At 49.1% G+C, this 18,589-nt stretch overlaps 1 protein-coding gene and 1 long non-coding RNA gene across 5 annotated transcripts in view; one reads left to right on the top strand and one right to left on the bottom strand.

Moving 5' to 3' along the window:
• Positions 1 to 7,463: 7,463 nt before the first annotated feature.
• On the bottom strand, positions 7,464 to 18,246 carry LOC133343845 (nuclear receptor subfamily 2 group F member 1-A-like). Of its 3 annotated transcripts, none has more exons than XM_061553755.1 (4): positions 18,082 to 18,246; positions 12,607 to 13,059; positions 11,107 to 11,691; positions 7,464 to 9,206 (listed from the first exon to the last, which is right to left on the bottom strand). In XM_061553755.1, the coding sequence occupies exons 1-4, from the start codon at positions 18,110 to 18,112 to the stop codon at positions 8,932 to 8,934; spliced, it is 1,344 nt and encodes a 447-aa protein (XP_061409739.1). In that variant the 5' UTR covers positions 18,113 to 18,246; the 3' UTR covers positions 7,464 to 8,931. The 3 variants fall into 3 exon arrangements, with proteins under 3 accessions (XP_061409739.1, XP_061409740.1, XP_061409741.1); XM_061553756.1 differs by having other exon boundaries at positions 11,107 to 11,637; positions 18,082 to 18,244; XM_061553757.1 differs by lacking the exon at positions 18,082 to 18,246 and having other exon boundaries at positions 12,607 to 14,012.
• The window catches only part of LOC133343846 (uncharacterized), a 60,055-nt gene continuing 57,153 nt past the window's right edge, over positions 15,688 to 18,589 (top strand). For both annotated transcript variants that reach the window (XR_009755287.1, XR_009755286.1), the window contains exon 1: positions 15,688 to 15,983. This is a non-coding gene — a long non-coding RNA (uncharacterized LOC133343846). The remainder of the gene's footprint in view (positions 15,984 to 18,589) is intronic.

The following is an 18,589-nucleotide window of genomic DNA, read 5'->3' as shown; positions in this document are numbered from 1 at the left end:
GGCTGCAGGGGGAACCTTTGTCTTTTGAGTGTGTGTGTGCGCGTGTGAGAAAGTAAGTGTGTGTTCAGCAATGACACGGGAGAAATTGAGAATTAGCTTGGAAGACGCCCCTGATTTGCCATGGAACGAGCCGAGGACGAAGGCGATTAATGTGCTCACCAACATTGACGGAATGCGGCGAATCCTGGTGGGAAAACAGAGGAGTCACGTAATGATCCTTTTTGTGTGTATGTGCCATATTTCCTAATGCCATTGCTTGGGCTGTGGGACTGTACGCCTGAGGATTCCGAGACTACACACCTTGAAGATCAAGTGTTTCTCTCTCTCTCTCTGAAACCTCCAGTTACCCAATCGATTTAAGAATGCGTTAACTATAACACCAAGGTGTCAAATATGCAGCGCGCATACGCGTATGTCCGTAGCAACGTTGCTTTATTCGCCCCAGTGTGTTGCGTAGGATCATCGCCTGAACGAATCAAGAGACGCGTGCGTGTGTATTCATGCATTCGTACGAATCCGGCGACTTGAGTTCAATTCCCCCTCGCGCACGACCAATAACAGTAGCGAATATCAGAACCAGTTCTGGGCATCTCCTAGGTCGACTCAGCCTTAAACGAGAAAACTGGCGCTCTGTATAAACATCAGAATTGGGGAGGCAAAGGAGGTGGAGGCGCGGGTTTTGGTCACTCACCCCCCTCGTGTGCCATGCCGGCCTTCATAGGTGCTCGCTAACAACATTTGCCTTAACAGTCTGTTAAACACTATAAGGGGGGATCTTTGTTTCACCCATTGCTTGCGAACAGCACGTGCCACAACGGTCTGTTACAGGCGATACGGGGTTACATTTTTTGTTCGTATTTTTTGTCATACATATACATTCGCACACAAACACACACATTGCGTGCACGTATCAATTTATTGGTGAGCATATCCCGCATGGACACATATCCACGCATTCACGACAGGGGAGGATGAGCGGTAGGGAGGGGGGGGAGGTCAAATATGGTTTTGGGATAGCTTGCCCTGTACGCATCAACAACGCAAAGTGTATTTCGGTATACAATGCAGTCTCCTCCCATAACTGTGTATTATAATATAACACGGTCAGCGTGGAAAGATGGGAAGTGTCAAATTATACTAAAAACGTTTACGTGTACTGTGTGTGTGTGTCTGCGTGCGTGCGTGCACGTGTGTGTGTGTCTGCGTGCGTGTGTGCACGTGTGTGTCTGCGTGCGTGTGCGCACGTGTGTGTGTTTGTGTGTCTGCGTGGGTGTGTGCACGTGTGTGTGTCTGCGTGCGTGTGTGCACATGTGTGTGTGCACGTGTGTGTGTGTATGTGTGGGAACAGTGGCGCACGTGGTTAGCGCCCTGCGTTGCGAATCCAGCCGCCCAAGTTCGATTCGCGCTCGCGGTCAACACCAGTGACGATAATCTCAAGCGGTCCTGGGCCTCCCTTAGGTCGACTCAGCCTCAAAACGAGTACTGTACCTGCTGCGGTGTGTCAACGTCGCCACTAGGGAGACAAAGGCGGCCGGGCGTGGTGTTGACACGCGGACCCTCGTGAAGTGCTCGCTCACAGCACTTGCCCCAAAGGTCTGTGAAGGCTATGACGGGGGGAATCTTTGTCTTTGTGCGTACGTGTGTGTGTGGCAGAGGGGATGTTGTGTTTATATGTGCATGACAAATCAAGTTTCAACACAGTGGGGGGCGGTAGTGTAGCGGTTAAGGCGCTGCACTATGAACCTGGCGACCCGAGTTCGATCCCCGCTCACTGGCTAACACCGGTGACGATTATCTGAACCGGTCCTGGGCCTCCTCTAGGTCGATCCACTCTCAAATAAGTAAAAATACATTTTGCGGTGCGTAAAAACATCGCCACTGGGGAGACAAAGGTGGCTGGGCGTGGTGTGCCTTTCCGGCCTTCATAGGTGCTGGCTCGCAAACAGCACACTTGCCCCAAACAGCCTGTGAAGGCTACACGGGGGATCTTTCTCTTGTGTTTATGCGTGTGACGACAAATCAAGTTTCAGCACACAGAGGGGGCGGCTGCACGTGGCGGCGTGGGATGGAGTGGGGCTCGTGGCCGTGCCGACGCGGGCCGGGAGAGGCACGGGGAATCACGTGCTCGCTACTTTCCACAGCCTCGCATTCCAGCAGTCTCGAAGGGCAGCCGTGAGTTCGCACGGGCGCTTTATAAATCTGGATAAATACCGCGGGTGGCCATTAGCAAAAGTGCGTGCGCGTGCGCGCGTGTGTGTGTGTTAATGTTTATGCTCGTTTGTTTGATCCGCGTTTCTTACGGCCGGGTGTAAGGTCTGCTACCAAAGGGCGACTGTGACTAAAATAATTATGCCGCTGCGGTAACAAGACACACTTGAGATCATTTGCAGATTTCTGGACATGGATGAAATATCTACGTCCCAAGGCATCGTAATAATAAAAAAAAGTATAAAAGCTCGCGACAAGACGAATGGGTGTATTTTAATCAATCGTGGAATCTCTTATTATTATAGAATGCGCTTAAGATGATGTGCATCTATTGTTTTATATATTTATTTTACCATTGGTATATGCATATACGTACACTTGTGAGTTGAGGAGAGGACAATAACATTCATGGTTTTTTTTTAGATTGTGCATTATAATTATTATAATGCAGAATTGTAAAGTGAATAAGTATTATAATACCGTGGACGTACGAAAATAAATGATTGGTGGGGGGGGGGGGGGAATGTCGTGGTATAAAAACGCGAATTCATCATCGCAGATGCCAGTGTGTTAATCTATGGCTCGATCGTTTTCCTTTTGAAACCAATGAATGGTTTAAACTTTGAAGTGTGCTTGTTATACGACTCCTGCGAGGATAAAACGAAACTGAAGTCCGCTAACAATCTATGAAGTCCTAAAAATAGGTCAATTGAGCACGTACTCCCAGGCGTTTCCAGAAGCAGACGAAAAAAAATTCTTCCAAAGAATAAACAAAGCCGGATATTTTTTTTTCTTTTCCTTCTTCTTCACGAGAAGCAGTAAAATATCTTGCGTGGCTGTCGCGAAAATTTCAAGTCTTGACGCGTGCAGGGATGTGCTATGTTTAGCGACAAACCAGCCCCCTGATCGAGTCCCACAGTTTGAAGGGCACGGAGGCTGCATCTCTTCACACGCGAATGTAAACCAAAACAAAATTTGCCTATATATATGTCAGTCCGGCTAAATAAAATCGTATACGTTCACATTTGGCCGTTTAATATACATTTATGTATTTTTAAAATAGCAAAATTTCTTGGTAGGATCAAGAGTGCGTTATTAATTGCGTGGCTGTGAGTTAAAAGAAAAGAAATCACACGAAACTAAATCAGAGTGCACGGGTTTAAGTGCGTGTGCGCGTGTGAATAAAGCGGCGTGTACGATGTGCGCGCGTGCGTTTACGTGGTGTACAACTTGAGTGTGTGCGTGTATATATACACGTACATATTTTATCTTTGCAACGGTCTAGCGGGAGAGGGGTTTGCGACGAGAAATGGTGACTGGTGCGATGGCTGATACGCGACAAGAGCGTGTGTGTACGTCGAACCCTCTCGTGCACCTGACTCTGATTCAACGGCGCAGCAATCTAAACAAGACCACTCCGTTGACCGCTGTAGCGTTGCTGAACATTATATATTACAGACCCATAAGAGAGACAAGAGAGAAAGACGCGTGTGTGTGGATGGGACGTTATCAGCGGATGGGGGGGGGGTGAAGGGGAGGGAGGGCAGAGACATACACACACCAATGAAAAGGGTGCCAGACCCTAAGTGCAGGTTTGTAATTTACGCACCGCGAGTGAAAGTTGGAACTGCCGCGGAGTGTGTTAAGCCTGCCGATTAGAGAGCAAGCCAGTCGCGAGTTTGTCCGATCGGCCTCCGATTCGGGGACGTCTGCAATGTAATTACAGGCCCTTCCCGCCCGCAGTCGGATGCCATTAGGTTCAATAGACTGCGGCCGGATAATTAAGTATCGTCGCAGTGGGGTGGTGGTGGTGCCGGGGATAGAAGCCCCCAAAATCCCAACTAAACTAAAAGGTTTTTTTTTTCCACGAACGCATGAATGATCGCGGGACACAAGGTGTTTTCTGTCTCTCTCTCTCTCTCGTAGCTTCACACTGTTCTACATGCCCTCAAACCAAATCAACACCAGACCATCTATTACCGCGAAAGTTGCGCACAACTTATAGTAAATTGCTTCATGCTGTTTACACAATTGGACGTAATTAGTTAATATACCTCCCAAGTGACTGTGTATTTTATTTCAGCTTCGCCGTGCCCTTTAGAAACGTTGATTGCTTCAATTCCCTGCCAACACGTTAACTAAATTGATTTACATTGAGTTAAAACCTTCAGAGAGAGAGAGAGAAAAAAACACATCTCTCACGTGGACGCGAATGTGAAAAGGACCACAAAGGTACGAGCCATTCGAAATGAAAGTGAAAATAATCGCGAATCGTGAAAATATTTACAAAACCCACCACCACCACCACCTACCGCCACCAGCGACATTGACACACAATCACCAAGCATGCATCACCATCATCATCATCATCATATTCGGTGATGTGATCGTCACACGCTGATACACTTTTACTCGACTATATGCATGCACGGCGGTGCAAGCTTCGTTATCTCTTGAGCAACGTTGGCGCTAACATCATACGGACGTGCAGCACAGCAGCGCGGCATAGATCACGTACAGACGACATCATCATAACACGCAAATGCATGGTGGTGGGACCGCCAGTGTCGGTAACATCGGACAGCCCCCTAACCTACATACAGTGTTATGCCAGAGCGTGCTAACAGGAGCCACGCGCCATTCAGGAGGATTAAGTATCATTTTGTTTTGCCTGCGTGCAATCCTCAGCTTTACCGAAAGGATAAAGCCTTCGTGGGGGTTTAATTTTGCTGCGGCACCCCCCCCCCCGACACACACCCCGCTCACACCACCCCCCCTTACACTGCCTTTCTTGTTCCCCTGTTAATGACTCACGCCCGCCGATGTTTCGTGCGGCAAAGGCTGTAAGCGTGGCAAAGCAGAGGCAGGGCACGGGCAGAGCAATCGAGAGAGCTTGCTGATGCTGCTGATGCTGCGGCTGCTGCTGCTGCTGGTGGTGGTGGTGAGACGACCACACAAACCTTGCAGGCAGGCAGACAGCAGCAGCAGCCATGTTAGAGCGTCGCAGGCATTGCAAAGCGCTCCCTTTTTTGTTGTCGTTGCTTTGCACTGCCTGGGCATTGCACGCTTGATCCGCCGTTTCACAGCCTCTCGTCTCTCGCTCTCAACTTCGCAATCCGTTCCCTTCCCCCCCATCTCTCTCTCTCCTCCTTCTGCTCCCCCACCACCACCACCACCCACTCTCTCTTTTCCTTCTTTGTTTCTTTTTTTTATTCTGCCAGCCGGTAAAGCGTTCAAGCCTCGGCTCGAGTGCTCCAGTAACACTTAACAGCCAAATGGATCCTTGTAACGCGCGCGTGCATGCTTGCCATGCATGGATCGACTAAAAAAAAGTATAGAACGCACGTTGGCAGGGAAGGGGGGCTGGCTATGGGTGCGTGCTGCGTGCGTGGCACATAGGCTGCAGTGCAGTGTTACAATACATACAGGCACCCCGTACGGGTGTGAATTAAAAGAAACAACCGAACCTGAACACACACACACACACATAGTACTGCATACACCATTTTGCACGACCACCCCCACTGACACCTTGGTGGTGCACGGCGCTCCAGCGGCGGTGTGGAGAGCAGCGTTCTGACACCACGACACGCGTCAGTGGTACACACACACACACACAACAGACAAAGATCCCCCCTGTAGCCTTCACAGACTGTAGGGGCAAGTGCTGTTAGCGAGGCCCTTCGAAGGCCGTGCGGCACGGCACGCGAGAGGGTGGGTGGGTGGCCAACTCTACGCCCGGCAGCCTTTGTCTCCCCAGTGGCGAATGTTTACAGCAGGTACTCATTTGAGGCCGAGTCGACCTAGGGGAGGCCCAGGAACGGTTTAGACGATCGTCACCGGTGTTGGTCGTGTGCGGGAATCGAACCCGGTTCGCCAGGTTCGTAATGCAGCGCGCTAAGCACGACACTACCGCTCCCCGTGGTATATATATATACACACACGGACACACACAAGGCGCTTTCGAATTCGACGTCGACACAGAATCGGTTCGGTGATACCGAAGAGTGTAGCGAGCAGGTCACAGACGCCGCGGGCAAGCTGTTGTGTTGCGCGTGTGTAGTGTGTATATATACATACACAACGGCGAGTTGCTTTGCGCTGCAGAATGATTGTGTCGTGCTGCTGTTGTTGTGTTACTGGGGGTCGAAACGTGGTGGAAGCATGCGGGGGGGGGGGGGGGTCCGGAGAGACACGCTTAATGTTTGGATGCTTTTAGCTTTGACAAGACAGCACGCGCTGATCACACGGATAGCAGGGATGCTATGGAAGTCGGACGGTTGTTATCGCCCGTGCCGTTTAGAGATCCATTTACCACCATCACCAGCACGCATTATGCACGTTGTACCACCGCTCGGATTCTGCACATGAGGACGCACACCCGTGCATATTATATGACTGAGTGCTTCCGGGGGGTTGAAGATTCATGCATAAGCTTGCTGCAAACCGTTATCAATTGCTGTTGTGATAATGTAATGCAGCTATACGGTATCGTTTGTTCAGTATATTGTGTGCTGTATATGCAAAAATATATTTGTAAAAAAAAAAAAACCATAAGGCCAATGTTTTCCGAGAATGTATTTTATTTTAATTATTTAAAAAGTTAACAAGGAAAATACATTGTATACATATACGACTTATGCGTTATAATGTCTGAACATCGCAAAAAATATGCAATGTGTACACTTTTATATTAGGGAGCTGGGAGAGAAATTCAAACACACAAGAGCGATGGCTAAAGATTTTGCGTTTTGTTTTTAAATTATTTACTGCGATTCCAGAGACAGAGCGAAAGAGAGGAAATGAACAAAGGGATATGTACAACGCATTGTTAAGAATAAAACAAAAATGTCTTAAATATTCCGAATAATTCCGAAATGGCATAAATATGCAGGTTTTTTTTTGTCAGCGGACAGATAGGTAATGTCTATCAGTCAATCTGATATCTATTTATGAAGGCAACATTAACAAAAATAAACTCAAAAAAGTCCTGCGATTGACATTAAAGCTACTATAAGAGCTCAGAGTGACAAAGGATGTGCATTCCGATCAGAAGAGTAGAGTTGTACGCGATGTCATTTTTACTGCACAGCGCTTTGGGTTTGAATTACTAGCTGATGTATTTAAATATAAACCATTAAAACGATTTGTATTGTCTATTTGTCTGCAAAATAACTCATTGTGTAAGTACTATAAGCTGCCTTGGGTCCCAGTGCAATTGTACAAAGTGAATGCAAAGTCAGGCAAGAGCCAAATTGCCCAAAGGTGCACACACTTTTTATTTTGCTTTATACCAATGGTTTATGTACATAACAAATAAAAGCACTGCTAATACAATTTACAATTGTAAACTTAACATACGTATTGAATGAGACGTGTCCATTACCAAGGTTACTGACTGGCTGAATGCTTTTCGAAAGATGCACACATATCTTTATTATTATTTTAAAAATTCAAGTGAATTCATAAGCAGTTGATGCATGCGTCATCGTCATCATGATTATCGTCAACATCATAATTTCATATTATTAATCACTGTCCGCTTTTGATTTCACATTGAGACCCTCGTATCGAGTAGTGGAACAACAGCAGTCTTGAGAGATAAATACAATTCATGAAATTGGTCTGCACATTAAAAAAAACCATTGTATATTCTTGTAATTAACGCGGTTTTGACATCAACCTTTGAATGATCATCATCAACTGTTTGTATTTCTCTCTCATAATTGTTGTTATTATACTATATGCGTCAAGTCTTGTAGGTACACAATGTATCACGGTTTTATAAACCAATACTCTGGGCAACGCAACGTGCATGATTTTTTTTCCTTCTTCTTCTCCTCTTGTTTAACTATACAAAAAACCAGAAGCATTCTACAGAGTGGGGAATAAGGAGACTTCATAAACACACCAACATGCGTGCCTTAGACACCTTTGCCTATGCAATGCAGGTCTCCCGAACGACCTACACGTAACACACGCGGGCTCCACGCCCAGACCAGGGGGTTTGCACTGGTCACACCAACCGGCACTCGGGCCCGTTTTAACTTTCATTTAAAAGTATCAAGTACATTCCATTCACATACGACAATGGAGGTATAGAGAGAGCATACTTGTATTTATTTATATGATGCGCTTTCAGCGGGATCTTGAAGTCCAAAAAAAATCTGTCCTCATTTCAATATTTAATCGAATTTACTTATTTAATTTTTTCTCTCAACTTGTCTAAAACACACCTTACAAGATACACCTTACTGTATACGAAAATGGTTATATCAAAATTATTAGTATGGAATCACGAGAAAAAACTGGTTTGCAACCAGAAAATACAAAACAGCTATGGATACATAGACACAGGACAATTTACAATAATTTGGAAAATGTTAATTTCCTTTTTGTCGTTTTTAATCTTTACATCGACATCCTTCCATTGCTTGAAAAAAATATGTCCATTTTTTTTTACAAAAAAAATTAAACAATAATAATAACTAAGAGCTTGCCATGTTGCACTACACATACAACTTCTAAAGAAATACGCCGGCATCATTTTGTACAAGATATTTTTTTTTTACAGTCAAACGCTCCGGCCTGCTCACTTCACAGACTTCATCCGCTTTTGCTTTTTTTTCCTTCCTTCTCCTCCTCCTCTCTCCTCTGGGCACCAGGACGAAAAGTCTGTTTCCCCCCCCCCGTTCCCACGGTCCATGCGCAAGCGAGTGTTCTCTATTGGATAGGCATGTAGGGCCAGTTGAAACTGCTTCCAGACAGTAACATGTCCCGGATGAGAGTCTCGATCGGGGTTTTACCTACCAAACGTACGAAGAAGAGCTGTTCGATTACCGAAGAGGACACGGTGCGAAGCGAGGGCAGACGCAGCAATAATTTCCCGAACCGGGTCGGCTGGTTCGGGTACTGACTTCTCACGTACTCTTCCAACGCACATTGCGATTTCTCTTGTAGACTTTCTATGTGAGCAGCGTCCGACAAGCCACACGCATCTTTGGAGGGGAAATGAGACAAAGAACGCAACAAAGCCTGTAAATTAAAAAAAGACGCCTCCGTGCTCATGGTTCAGCAATATGCACACCCGAAAAAAGCCACCGTCTGTTATCGTTACGTTGCTTATACGTTAATGTCCGTGCCATGCATTGTATCGTAACGCGTACTAATGATCATCATATATCGTGCACACTTTCAAAGGGGTTATTATTCTCAGAGGGTAAACATTGCGAGGGCGTGGGGGTCTAGCGTGTAACTCAAACAGCACGCATGGATCGCTGGGCGTATCGAACAATGCTGTTTAATCCACAGCCCTTTTGTCAATGAAGAAGGCCTTCCCCTACGCGGATATGCCGACCCCGTGGAGGTTATTTAACCATACTTCACCACGCTAGTTTCATGACACGGAGGGGGCACAGGACCCGGTTCAGATATATTACTCGCCCACTGATGCGAATCGTGGCGGGGGAATCGAACTCAGGTGGCCGCGTTCAGAGCGCAGTGCGCGCACTATTTGCCCCACCGCTCCCCCAACATAACAACTCGATGTATCAAACGACGTTATCAAGGCCTGCGGCTGGCAACCCCTTTAACACGATACCCGCATACACGACGACACACAACGCACATTTCTGTCGGTATCATTCAAGAAACATTCCACGCGAACACGTCTCGTGGCCTAAAGCACAGGGCCACTGTACGTAACAGGTACAAAGCACGTGTTCTCTCTCTCACACTTGCATTACACAGCAGCGTGCGCATCTGCTGCTACTGCTGCCCCAGTGTTGACGAGGGCGGTGATATACACGACACGTGTTCACGTGCACGAGAGGAAGAAAAAAATATTCCCAATTTCGTGAATTAATAATACACGGAACAGCAGCAGCAGCAGCATAAAAGCGTGTGCCAATTTCATGCGGTGAAAACTGTGAAGAAAGCACGCGGTCTTCACGTGGGCCAAACGTTCTGACCCCCCCATTTAAATGCGTACACGTGCATAGCTCCGCGTCCAGATTACACCACACTGTACGTGGATTTCCACTGAATATTTTATACATGCAAATTAGTTATCGGTGCTTAAGCTGTCAAGGGGTTGTGTACCTGCAAATTAAGTGCCATCGAGAGCTACGTGCCGTGTACATTGTAATGGCAACACACACACAAAATGCTCCTGTAAAATGTTTAGCGGTCGAATTTGCCTGTTTGCGCGCGCGTGTGTGTGTGTGCATACGAACGCGTATACTTAGCACGGCCGTAGCCATATTTCGCAAATAATTGTATAATGTCGCAAATTATCGTTTCGTGGCGTCTCTTAAGCCCAAACACTTTCCTTTAATTGCATGCAGTGGTAGAATTTATCCCGATATTACGATGAATGTATATTACGTGGTGTCGAACCGCACAATTAGCAACGTGTTTAATAAGTGTTACCAAAAAAAGTATATGCGTGTATTAAAAAATGCGGTTCTCCACTTAAAAGTAATATCGTCAGCTTTTTTCCCCTGCCCAAAGCTGCGAAATGTGTTCCATTAATTGCCATAACTCAAAGTGTATGCAGGCCAAAGTGTGCACGCGTATATTACAAATGTAATGGAGCATACGCTTAAATTTGTGTTTCTTTATCAAAGTGAAACCACTATTTAGAAAAAAATAATGCTTGCGAGTAAAAAATAATCACAATCACTACGATCAAAATCACCGCAAAACTGTAATGCAATGAAATTTAAATGTGAAATTTCTGAAGATTTAACCGCAAAAACACAAGGTGCCCGTGACACACGCACGCCGGCACCATCTAATAAACACACCCATAAACAAACAAACAAACACGGACCACCGCCACACACACACACACATCTCTCTCAATCCACGCCGTGTCATCTCTCAAGAAAGACTCACCCGTGGTGAACAGCACGATCGCCTTGATGCAGCTGTACTCGGCCGAGTCAACGTGCAGCGCCTTGAGCTTCTCCACCTGCTCCTGGAAGATGCGGATGTGGTCCATGAAGGCCACCACGCGATCAGCGGACATGGGCGACGCGTGGAGACCAGCGGCGGCGAGCAGCGGGGCCACGTGGAGCGGCATGGCGCACTGCGCCGCGTTCAGCACGAACAGCTCGCTCCACACGAGCCGTAGCAGCGCCACCTGGTCCGTGATCTGCAGGTCGGGGAAGAACGGGATGTTCCTCGCCCACTCCACGGCGCTGAAGAGGAGACGCGCCGCCAGCTCGCAGATGTTCTCAATGCCCATGATGTTGTTAGGCTGCATGCACTGGCTTCCGTAGCGCGACGTGGGGTAAGGTTCGGCGCGCAGCAGCAGCGAGATGTACCCCGACAGGTACGAGTGGCCGTTCAGAGGGTCGCCGTTAACCAGGGCGTACTGTGCTGGATTCGGATGCTGTGAAGGAGGCAGTCTTCCCCTCTGCACGGCTGCAATGGGAGACAGAGAAGACCGTTGCATTGCAGACCCGAGACCCGCACGATCTACGGGGCAGTCACATCGACAGTGTGGGGTCAAGCACAGAGAATGGTGGAGGAGGGGGGGGGGGGGATGAGCAGGGAGGGAGGGAAGGGGGTTACAATATTTACTGTACTGTATACGTGGCGGCAAAACTGAAAAGGGGGGCTTACAATTGACTAAAGCAAACGCACGCGTATATATATATGCACGAGCAAGTGGACGTACACACAGACACACAGACACGTGTGCGCGGACACACACGACACACCGCGCAGACGCACGCACACGAAGACGCGCGCGAGCCCCGACGATGAGCATTCAATAGCCACGACACGCACACGACACACACACACACACACACCACGCACACCACACACACACCACGCACACACACACCACAGGCACATACCACAGGCACACACGAATGACACGCGCACACATCACAGGCACACACACACAGGCACACACACACACGACACACACACACGACACACACACACACGATACGTACACACACTACAGGCACACACACAACACGCACACACACACACACGACACACACACACATACGACACGCACACCCATACGGCACGCACACACATACGACACGTACACACATCACAGGCACACACACACACACGGCACACGACACGCACACTCACACACGACACACATTTAGAATTATCTCACGCATAGCGTCTAATTGCGGTGGGGGCAGGGGGTGGGGAGGCATTTCATAAACGCATTGACAATACGTGATGGCAGCTCTTCTATTTACAGTCCGAACGCATCATGCGAATGCACGATGCACACCATAGCACGCACGCACACACGCACACACATGCACGCAGACCCGTAAATAATAGAGAGACTGTATGGTGAGCGCGCGTGTGTGAGTGTGTGTGTGAGCGAGTTTGATGTTCGCACGTGTTCTGTACCTTCGCGTCGCATGCCGACTTTGAGACATTTCTTGAGTCGGCAGTACTGGCACTGATTGCGGTGGTGCTGGTCGATGGGACAATTCCGATTGGCGCGGCACGTGTAGGTCAGGTTCCGGCGAACGCTGCGCTTGAAGAAACTTTTACATCCCTCGCACGTGAACTGTCCGTAGTGCTTGCCGCTCGATTTGTCGCCGCACACGACGCACTCCACGTTCGGCTGCTGCTGCTGCTGCTGCTGCTTGTCACCCTGCGTGCTGCCCTGGCCCGGAGTCGTGGGGGGCCCGCCCGACTGACTCGGCGTCTGCGGCGTCTGCGGCCCCGCGGGAGCCAGCGGGGCTTGCCCCGCCTGGCCGGGCACGTTCGGGGGGCTGGTCAGGTCGCCCTGTGGGTCTCGCCACGGCCCGACTACCATTGCCATCGCTTGTGGAGAGGTAGGGGAGCGGAGAGCGTCTGCCCAAATCGGGAGGAAGGTTGTGGGTCGTCGCGGCGATGGTGATGGTGATGACGGCAGCGGCGGTGGTGGTAGTCGTGGTGGTCGTATCGTTCACGACGGCGGTAGAGGCGGAGACGAGGAGAAGGAGGAGGAGAAAGAGGAAGAGTCGTCGGTGCAAGCGGAGGCGATGAGATGCGATGGGAGGGCGGGCGGGCGGGCGGGCGGGCGGGAGGGCGCAGGGCGGGAGGAGTTCAGGATACGCGGGTGTCGGAAGGCCAGGTCCAGGGCAGAGCGCAGTCAGCCATTCAGGAAAGCAATATATATTATTATTATTATAAAATACCGAACGAAAGGTTAAAGATTACAAAGCTTCGCGCATCTGTATTAAGAGTAACAACAACAACAACAACAAAATTCCGAATAAGACTACGACAATAGACGACCCTAGCGCTCAGGAGCGAGAGAGCAAAGTCACAGTGGCCGCAAATGAGAAATCGGATTTGTTCTGACTTCCTTTCCGCCGCACGCAAAACAATTTAAAGGCGAAACACTCTCACGGATTCGAGGCGGGCTAGCGAGGTTTCGAGACACCTCCGACAGAGCGCAGGAGAGAGCGCAGGAGAGAGAGAGCGAAAGACGCGCAACAACAACCAAAAAAAAATAAAAAGACACAAGCCACTTGGTGGCCCGAAGTTTGCCCACCACCTTATACAATAGGCGGACCCCCCGAGAAAAAAAAAAAAACCTCCTCCCCTAATAAAATATTCAGAGAGTGCGCGCCGTTTGAAGAAGGAGCTGGATGCTTGGCGGAGTGCGCCTCTGAAAGAAGGAGAAGCGCGGATGTCAGTATATAGTGAACTTTGACACGAGGAGCGAAACTGACACGTTACCGTGGCGACCGCTTCCATATAAGGCTCGCAGTGTCAGAGCGTGCGGGGAGAGGGCCCTCTGGCAGCTGATAATCAAAGGCGAATGGTCAGAGACTGGGGCCCGGGGGGTGGGTGGGTGGGTGGGCGGGTGTGGAGGGGTGGGTGGGTGGGTGGGTGTGGGTGGGTGGTTGTGTCGTGGGGAGAGAGAGAGAGAGACAGAGAATGTGTGCGTGTTGGGGCGGTTGAGGTTGGTGGTTTGGAGGTTGGGGTGGTTGGGCGGTGGGTGGAGAGAGGAGAGAGCGAGAGCGGTGTTTGTGTGTGGGTTGTAGTATGGGTGGGTGGAGTGGGGTTGGGGAGGTTATGGGATGGATGGTGGTGGTGGTGGGGGGGTGCTTTAAGGGGGTTGGTGGGCGGTAGGGGGAGGACGGGGTGGGTGGGGGGAGGCTCATGGGGAGAGGCAGGCAGACCGGCCCCTGTGGGGTAGAGCCGGGGCTAGTGGCAGGGTTACTCGCGTGCGGTCGCGACCGTGCTCGTCGAAGGGGCTCTTCGGAATCGCCGACCAACCATCACCACCCCCCCCCCCGCCTTTCCGATTCGGCTTCGCCCTGCCTCCCTTTAGAGAGCTTTCGTTCACGTTTTCCTCCACGTTTCGCATCGTGTTCACGAATCACCGCGCTCTCGTTACGGCTGTTTGTCAGCGGAATAGACGGTGCCATGTGGGTGGTTGAATGTGCTTTGTGGCTCGTCCTAGCACTCGGGATGATTTGGATTATTGCGGGTAAAAGATAATCCTCATTGCAAGGCAAACAGTACTTGCTTAATATTTGTCATATGACTGGGTCATGCTCGGATGTCGTACCGTTTCTTAGTGGTCACTTGGTGATCCAAACCGGCATTAGTCTCTTAAAACGACGCGAACATTGTAGTATTGAAAACAATGGGATAGTACAGACGAGGCCTGCTGTAGGTGCAAGAGAGCGGTCCTGTGCCGTGAATCAGCCGACGTATGGAGAATAATTATATATATTTTAAAAAATCCACACTTTTACATTGCTACTGACACGTACCAGTGGGGCGGCGAGATAGGTTACGTTACAAACACACACACGTGATGTACTCGCAAGGTAAAACTATTTCCACGCGTACACACGCACACACACACTGACCCAATATTGTTTTTGTATTTAGTTTGTTGTCCTTCCCCCGCACCTCCCGATGAGCACGGTGGGCTACGTACGGTGCGAAAGAAGTTCAACATACATACGTACATTCACGTGTTACTTCACAAAGCTATGCTTAAGCCGTTACCCAGATTTAGTTTTGGGGGATTGCATTTAAAAGTATTGTAATCAAGATTTTTTTGGGCAAGCAAAGAAAAAGCAATGTTCCAGAATCAATTAACCTCGCGGATGAAATTGCCGAGAAGCAACTCGCTTAATTGAATCGTAGACTGGGCTGTGTGCGTAGTGTCACCTTTACCTGGTGCACACGTGTGCACGACTATATCTCATCAATAATTCACATCCGAGAAAGAAGGGCGCAATTATAGCTTTTAAAAACACAACAACTTTAAAGCAGCTCAATGTCAACGTTTGACTCGCGGCGGTACGAAGAGATCGCTACTACGTGTTACTTCGTTTTAATTGTTTTAAGTAAAAAAAAAATAGTTCAGATAAATACAACGGGGAAAATGGAGAGCTGTCTCCACCAGACGTGCACTTGACTATCGCACGTGTCACAGCGAGATCTTGCAAAAGCGAAAACGTCTCGCTGCGTGAATCGCACCGGTTTGTATCCGCGAACGGCCTGCCGTAAAGACAATTCCTGCCGTCGCTGTGTAGGTAGGAGCGGTGGTGCTTTCGCTTCTCTTCATCACTGTGGCTGTGTAGGTTTTTTTTTTCCCTCCCTCTCTCCTCTCTCCCCCCCCACCCAACCTCTTGCCCGTGCTGTGAAGAAGGAGCAGTATCTTACTGCCATCTAGCGTGTAATATCGCATTTAACACGGCCGCGTTGCGCGTTTTCCCCATAACGCGCACCGGGAGGAGTTGTTGAGAGCCAACTTGGAGCAAAGAGTAAGCAAAGTCTCTCTTGTGTGTTCTTTTAAAAAATGCGGCGTTTCTCGAATGACAGTGTCGAGTTAAGCGATATTTTACGATAGCTTGTTTAATTGTTACTCATCCATTGAGTCACGATGTCATGACGAGACGTTTGCAAGCTGATTTTAGCAGGTTGTTGTTGGTGTTATTCCGTTCAAAGACGTTACGAGAACATTAGAGTATTTTACAATACGCGTGGATGTTTGCGTAGCCAATGATGTGCAGTAGACGCAACTGCCGCTTTGTTCACCGTGTCTTCTGGTATGCTTACAATTGTTCATACTTAAAATAATTGCATAGTAAAGGATTCAATAGGGGATATTCGCCTCTGTGACTATTCCCTGGCATATAGCTTTAGAGCGTTTCAAATGGGAGTTTGTATTTTGTATGTACATCACCCCAATGTCAGCCCCCCCCCCCCATTTATTTGTACAATTACGCTTCTGCGATTCTAAAACAATTGCCGTTAAACTTAATTACATTCTTAACGTGCACGCGAATAGAAAACGATTTACACTGTTGTAAAATGTGCAATGCGCCCAATGTTTTGAGAATTGCGAAATCTCTTTAACTGACATCTCAGGTACACACACACACACATAAATATACCTATACAATAAAATATGGGCAGATTAAACTTAAACCATCCGTGATGCCATAGTCAATCACTTAGCAAACAAACACAAGTCAGCACGTATGTATTCTCGCTTTGTGACGAAATGACAGCTCAATTTAACAACAAGCAAACGTGCGACCATTATCTCATTTCTCTTGCTCGCTCTACAGAACTTAAGTTTGACAATTTGCCCGTCTATTTCATAGCTCAAGTCTGTGCCGTAGTGTTTTTGAACGGGGAGTCCAAAAAACAGTCTCTCTCTCTCTCTCGAAAAGTGAATAGATATTTTATATTCGCGTCGTCCTTGACCCGTCGGCTGTATTTTATCACTGCACGCTTCAGCCCGTAGACACAACCCGAGCGAGATAGCGCGCACAACGGGCACACGGTCTGTGCGCTGAGAATCACGCAACGCACGTCTAAGACTCCGCGCTTGAAGAATGATGGACGTAAAAGACGAAGCATACAATACATAGGTGAACGGTGTAGGGGCCTCCCAAACAAATATTTTTTTCCGGAGGAAACATCTCAAAGCGTTTGGGAGGCCAAGGTAAAGACAAAAAGGAGCCCGTCGAAAACCTCGCTATTGCGTTCGTGCGTGGCCGTACAGGTTTTTTTTAGTTGTTGGTACATTTCCGCGGAGTACGATGACACGCGGAGAGCGAGCGAGAGAGACATCGGAGTCAATGTGTTGAGTTCAAGGACTGCCACGGCACACGTGACAGATCCACCGCCACACAAACGTAGTAAGCACATTACGGTTAGAATCGTTCGCTCTCACTCCTCTCGTTGTATATCAGATGTCTATCAGAGCGGTGACCAAAACATATAAATACATGGGCAGCCACGCGGTTTTTGTTGTCTGTTCGTCAATAAGTATATGCCTAAATCACGTCACTTCGGAGGTATTAAAAAGGTATGATACATTACAGTACTTCGCCGTGTATAATCGGTGGTCAACTGCGACGCGTGCTTGTGCTATCATTCGATCGTGGCGGCTGTCACACGGCGCTGTTTTTGTTTGTTAGTTGTTGCAACAATAACGCCCCGCGCCTGCGGTAGACACGGACGCGCGGTCACCCAGCGCACAAAAGGTGGGCCGCGCTATTCACGAATCTCAAGATTAGTAAGCGCGTCGCAATTTTAGGTTTACATATACGCCATCGTCGGACTGTCAAGATTCAAGTTGTAGCCTCCGCACGCGTGCGCGAACACGCGCGCACTAATCAAGAGAGGAGGCAGTTGAAGTTACGTCGAGATCACCTTGACTATACAGAGCTCGCACGCACGCTCGCACGCAAAGTCGCGTTCGCAACGCCGCGTATTAACATCGCGTATCAATCACGCAAAAGGCATCGTTTGTTATCGCGTAAAGCGCGCGCGCGCACACACACACACAGAGACACAACAGCAGCAAGAGCCACAGGCAGAGCGCATCACTTCCCGCGTTCCACTTACCATAAAAATGCGGTAACGAGTCTAAAGACATGCATGCGTAGAAAACAACACGCCGTGGAGTGAATGCGCGCAAGGCTAAATATGTTTTAACTCCACGCGAGTCTGCAGGCTGTGGCGATCACAACGTGGAAACCTTCCCTGTCCAGGCACTGCCCAAGCCGGTTTCTATTCGCCTCCACCCTCTTTCCTCAATTCCCCTCCCCCCGCCCCCCTGCCCCCCCCCTGTCCCTCCCTCAGCCCCCTCGGTTCGCCCCCCTCCCTCTCTCCCTCCCTCCCCCAGTCACCCCCCCTGTTCGCCCCCCCCTCTCTCTCTCAGCCGGCCGCCCCCCTCTCTCCCCTCCCTCCACAATTCAGTGCCCCAGGGGCCAAAGGTCCCTAACCCCGGTCGGGCCCCGTCTCTACGCTTGGCTGCAGCTGCAGCCTTTCCCATTTACATAACAACTTCACTTGCCGTGCGTCCGCGGGCAGGCCGCGTCTCCGAATTCGCCTCGCAATTAGTCCGCAGACT

The sequence above is a fragment of the Lethenteron reissneri genome, chromosome 18, assembly GCF_015708825.2.
Source record: "Lethenteron reissneri isolate LAM-NWPU_2019-01 chromosome 18, ASM1570882v1, whole genome shotgun sequence".
NCBI lineage: Eukaryota > Metazoa > Chordata > Hyperoartia > Petromyzontiformes > Petromyzontidae > Lethenteron > Lethenteron reissneri.
This window is presented reverse-complemented; position numbering and strand designations above follow the sequence as displayed.